We start from the raw sequence: 5,000 nt of genomic DNA on the forward strand, positions 1-5,000 counted from the left end.
CTCTCTCTCTCTCTCTCTCTCTCTCTCTCTCTCTCTCTCTCTCTCTCTCTCTTTAGTCTGGCTGTTAGAAGTTAAATGTATAACTTCTTGGTCAACAGAAGCTGGAGTTCCGGTCTGTACGAGTGGCTCTTCCGCTGATGCTTGTCGTCAACAAACGATCAGTGGGCATCAGCCAAGTTGCAACATCTCAGATCATCTCCCAGCAGAAACCAGAGTAACCAATTTCTTAGACAAGTTAGCTAGAAGCATTTGCATTCCCAAGTGACAGGTTACTTAAGAGGCATTTGTAATGTGATGTTAATGGTTACTCAGATGCATCTGCATTCCCAAGTGATTGGTTACATGCAGGCCTATGCCTTCTCAAGTGACCATTTTTTAGGGGCATTTCCACAGAGTGACCAGTCATTTAAGAGACATTTGCATTACCAGGTAATTGGTTATATTGTCATTTAGATTCTTAAGTGACCAGTCTGCTCAGATGATACTGCATTTTCAGTTCTGACTTATTCATAAAGAATAGGAAAACTTAACCCTTTAACTGCAGAATTAAATTTCAAGGGCATCCCAGTCATGATGTTAGTTATCCACCCAAAGAAATAAGATTTATGTTTTCTGCTTCTGAAATACATTTTCAGCATGTCCTATAGGTGCTGCTTTCATATTCACCACAAAAATTCTTTGAGTATTGCTCTTTAAAGTGATATTTGATGGTGTGAAAAAATTAAGGAAAATTATCTTTCAGAAAAAGTGATAAATCTTCTGTTTATAAGAAATTTTGGAAGTATTCAGAAGGGCTAAGGTCCTTAGGTAGCATGCACTGGATCAGCGGGAGGCTGCGCAATAGAAGTTAGCAAGGGAGTGTTACTTCTCGCTGCATAAGTGTTTTTTAAGATCGTGGAGTAAACCCGCTTTCTGCAGTTAAAAATATTTTGGACAGATATATCCACATCAAGCAGTTAAAGGGTTAAAGAGTGAACTAATTTTTTTTATCATGTGAAAAGTTGCTTGATGGAAATTTGGATCCTTATTAGATAAGGTTTCCATTTACTGTGGTTTTTAGGAATATTTTCATAATGATCTCTGCTGCAATAAATTGAATAAGTGATTTTGATTTTTGGTGGTTTCATTATACTTGTTTTATAGTTGCTGTGCTTCTTTATAATGCTGATGCTATGTTGTTTTGAATGTTTCTCATTCAAGGAAACTGCTATTCATTTTTTTTTCTTGTACCCAACTGCTTTTTTTGAATTATTGGCTTCAAACAAAATTCTTTAATTAAACCTATTTTCCTTTTGTTTTATCAAGGATATTTGAGAAAAAGAAGAAGCTTTTATTACTTTATTACAGTACTATTCTGTCAATATTATATTCTTCACAGAGTTGCATGAACCTGCATATACAAACACATTCACAGAAAGGCATGCACATCTTACATACATGGGCATGCATACACACAGGCATTCATATATACACATTCAAAACACACAGTCTATAAATAGATTTGAAATACTGAATGTGATTTTATGTATGTGGAAGCATTCATTACTGTATATTTAGAAATTACCTTTATCTATATCATCACTGAAAGATAAGTTCAACTATTTGCAGTAGGAAAACTAATTCCACAAAATGTTATATATCATGCTGCATTTTTTTCAGCTTAGCATTTCATCTACAGACTAGAAGCAGTGGTGCCACAATAAACATCAAACATGCTCAACAGATTCCATAGGTATACAAAACTAGGGTAGCAACTAGCAGGAACATGGTCAGGAGCTTATTCTTAGGTATATGTTTTTTCTTAAATCATGTTTTTGTCATGTGGTTTAGCAACCATTGTTTTACATTCCTGACATCTATCTCTCAGGGACAGTTTGATGTGATACTCAGGAACCAGCCTTGTAGTGTATTGTGACATACATTACTCAGGGACAGTCTAGTAAGACATTCACCAAGAAAGACTACATTCTAGTAAGACATTCAACATCTCAATAAACATGGGAATATGAAATGTTTTGATACCCTCCATTCCTCAACATATGCAGGATCAACTAATTAATGAATGCAGTCTGACATTACATTTACCAAATAGAGAATGAGATCTGACATAATTTAGTTATTAAACAGTTTGATGTAATATTCATGTAAAAGAACATGTAATTAGGAATTATGTACAACTTTGCTCCCAACATGGATTCAAATCCGCTTAATTGTAAAAAATACCTAGGGAGAGTAGCACTTAGACTGAGTGGATTTGAATTTATATGAGGGAGGAAAGTTAAAAGGCTATCACTGTGGTATTGCTTTATTCCATTTAACAGAAAATATATTTTGCTGCAATAAAATGAACAGGAAACAGCCTGTTCTACAAACAACCTGTTAATAGACAGTCATTTGCAATGTTATACATCAGATATGTAATATTTGGTACAATCTGTTGTCTGTCAAAACATCCAATCATCAGGTACTCCAGACTATAGCTAGTTGTCTGGGGAAACATTACTAATGTAGAATGTTAACTAATCAAGGAGTAGTGCAATAGAACAGGTATATACCTGTATACAATCAAAAGGAATAACAGCAGTTATTGTGATTTCAGAAGCAAAATAATAATAATAATAGATAAATAAATAGATAAATAAAAAAGTTGTTAAATTAAGATTGCTAAAGAAGGTCCAGCAGGAAGAAATGCAAGTAAAATTAAGAAAATGATTGTAGATGTAATATAGTAGGCACTAAATCTATTTGGTTTATTTTAAGTCCATGTCATGGCAAATTAACACCTGCTTTGTTATAACTGACTGTTTGGAAATATTCTATATACGAATGTTTTTTTTTGTATTAATCACTAACCCTGCAAAGTAATGTCTACTTATTTAGGAAGTTAACTCACTTGATATGCAACTTACTTGGAAGAAATGATAAATGCATACAAATTTTAAATCATGGGCAAACTTTTCTTTCAGTTTGTTAACACACTTTTTAACTGATTTACATGTACTAGGAAGCCATTCACTTACTGCAAAATGATATGAGATTATTTAATTGGTCAACTAACTTTATGGTATATGGTAATTACATAAATGATATTCCCAGAATAAGGAATTAATATTAGAAACAAAATTATGAACTTTCATTATATATTTTTTAAAGACAGTATGTGTTTTGACCTCACTAGTTCAAATAACAATAATTGTTTGCAAAGTATATTAAAAAAAATTAGTGACAACACATTTGGAGCCTGTTTCCAATCACTGTTTCTCTGTAGACGGACCGGAGTGGTGACATCATGAAGTCTTAGTTGGTAATGCCGTCTTCCTACAGCGACGTGAATGTTCGTGCTTCACAAGGGCTTGCAGGGATAAGGTGGTTCTGCGCAATACGACGCCGTAGTTTCAAGGATAAGATCTCGTTTTCTGTCCTTGACGGAGGTGACACATCGTCACGTGTGTCGCTAGTTGTGACAGATATAATCGTGCGAGAACTTGTACATGAATATTATATCCTGGGACCTATATTATGTGCAACCATGCATGATAGTTTCGTGAGTCACTGATGTGAATGACCTAATGTGCAGGCTGAACTGTCCGTGCGGTATCACCTCGAGAACATCTTGTAGAAGCCCTCGATGACAGTCTTGGCCGAGGATCGACGTCTTCTGGACCAACGACGCCGCACGACATCGCGATACAGCTCTGAGAAGGCGGCGTGGATAGCGGGCCCTCCGTCGCACGCTGAAGTGAGGAAGAGCGACGCCCCAAGTTCGCCCGCCAGCTCGAGCGCCTCCTCTTCGCGCACCTCCGCCAGGTGACCTGCTCGGCGGCGAGAAGGGGGAAATGTTAGCGATAATTACAATGACAAAGGCATTAAAACTGATATTTACTAAAATATTTACAGTAAAAGTGTAATTGTTTGATCAATTAATTAACACTAATACTACTTGTGCAATTATCATAGTGCTATTACCATGATTAACATCATCGTCACTGCTGTAATTACTGGTACTACTAATGACAGTATGATGTCAATAACAATGAAAGAAACATCGAAATATTATAATGATAATAATTATGATGATATTGCCATTCCTACAACTGCTGATGATATGAAGAACAACGATGAGAGGAATGTTAATAATAATAAAAAAATAGAAACATACAGGAAAAATAACAATTAAATAGTAATTCAAACAGGAAGATGAAAAATATAATGCCATCACTTCCCTAGTACCAACACAGCCACAGAATGGTAATGTTACACTCAGACTGACAAAAGATGACACTAGTAATAATATTAACAACGATATTAATGATAATTATTATGATGATAATAACAGTAATAGTAATTGTAGAAGCAACTAAAATAGTAACTGCACGGACACTGTAATTGCTTCGACAATAATTCTGCACTTCTTAAACATTAGCATCATAATTGTAGAAACTAAAGTAGTAGCAGTAACGGTATCAGCTATAGTGATGGCAGCAACAAGACCACAATAATCTTACCCAAATCAATTTTATTAGCGACAATGACACACGAAAAATTGGGCGTCTGGCGAGCAGCGGCAACGGAGGCATGGATATCTGGAATGGCGTTGAAGCTCGTCCGGTCCGTGAGACTAAACGTCAGAATAAACCCTTCTCCCCATCGACAGTGGGACTCATTCACCCCTCCCTCGCTCTGGGGAGAAAAGGGGAATGAGCTGCAAAGAAGGAAATGGATGGGCTTCTATAAGTATTATCTTGCGTGGAAATGAAAAATAAAGAATCTGAGCCAAAATACGTACTTGATTTCTTCTATTGTAAGGGGATGGAAGTAAGACGGGGAGAGTAAATACGGAAGAAGAAATAAGTATCCCCCCCGCACACACACACAGCAACAGTGATGTTGGCACGAAAAGCAAAAACAAAACCTTAAAGGGAATCAATAAAACAAATGCATTAACACTGACAGATGAAGCGGGGGGGGGGGGGACGTGTAAGCGTAATAAACGGGGACCG

At 36.3% G+C, this 5,000-nt stretch overlaps 2 protein-coding genes across 5 annotated transcripts in view; one reads left to right on the top strand and one right to left on the bottom strand.

Annotated features, from left to right (window-relative positions):
* LOC113829320 (tetratricopeptide repeat protein 5) overlaps nt 1–1,111 on the top strand; it is a gene marked incomplete in the record, with an annotated part of 8,582 nt that extends 7,471 nt beyond the window's left edge. Inside the window, 1 exon segment of the mRNA XM_070121375.1 lies at nt 99–1,111. Within this exon segment, the coding sequence (XP_069977476.1) occupies nt 99–218 (120 nt within the window).
* A 217-nt stretch (nt 1,112–1,328) lies between these two features.
* LOC113829337 (ras-related and estrogen-regulated growth inhibitor) overlaps nt 1,329–5,000 on the bottom strand; it is a 77,669-nt gene continuing 73,997 nt past the window's right edge. For all 4 annotated transcript variants that reach the window (XM_070121384.1, XM_070121397.1, XM_070121388.1 and 1 more), the window contains 2 exons: nt 4,506–4,680; nt 1,329–3,812 (listed from right to left, as the gene is read on the bottom strand). In XM_070121384.1, coding sequence (XP_069977485.1) covers nt 3,598–3,812; nt 4,506–4,680 — 390 coding nt within the window. In that variant the 3' untranslated portion in view covers nt 1,329–3,597. The remainder of the gene's footprint in view (nt 3,813–4,505; nt 4,681–5,000) is intronic.

This window comes from Penaeus vannamei, chromosome 1 (genome assembly GCF_042767895.1).
Source record: "Penaeus vannamei isolate JL-2024 chromosome 1, ASM4276789v1, whole genome shotgun sequence".
In the NCBI taxonomy this organism is placed as follows: domain Eukaryota; kingdom Metazoa; phylum Arthropoda; class Malacostraca; order Decapoda; family Penaeidae; genus Penaeus; species Penaeus vannamei.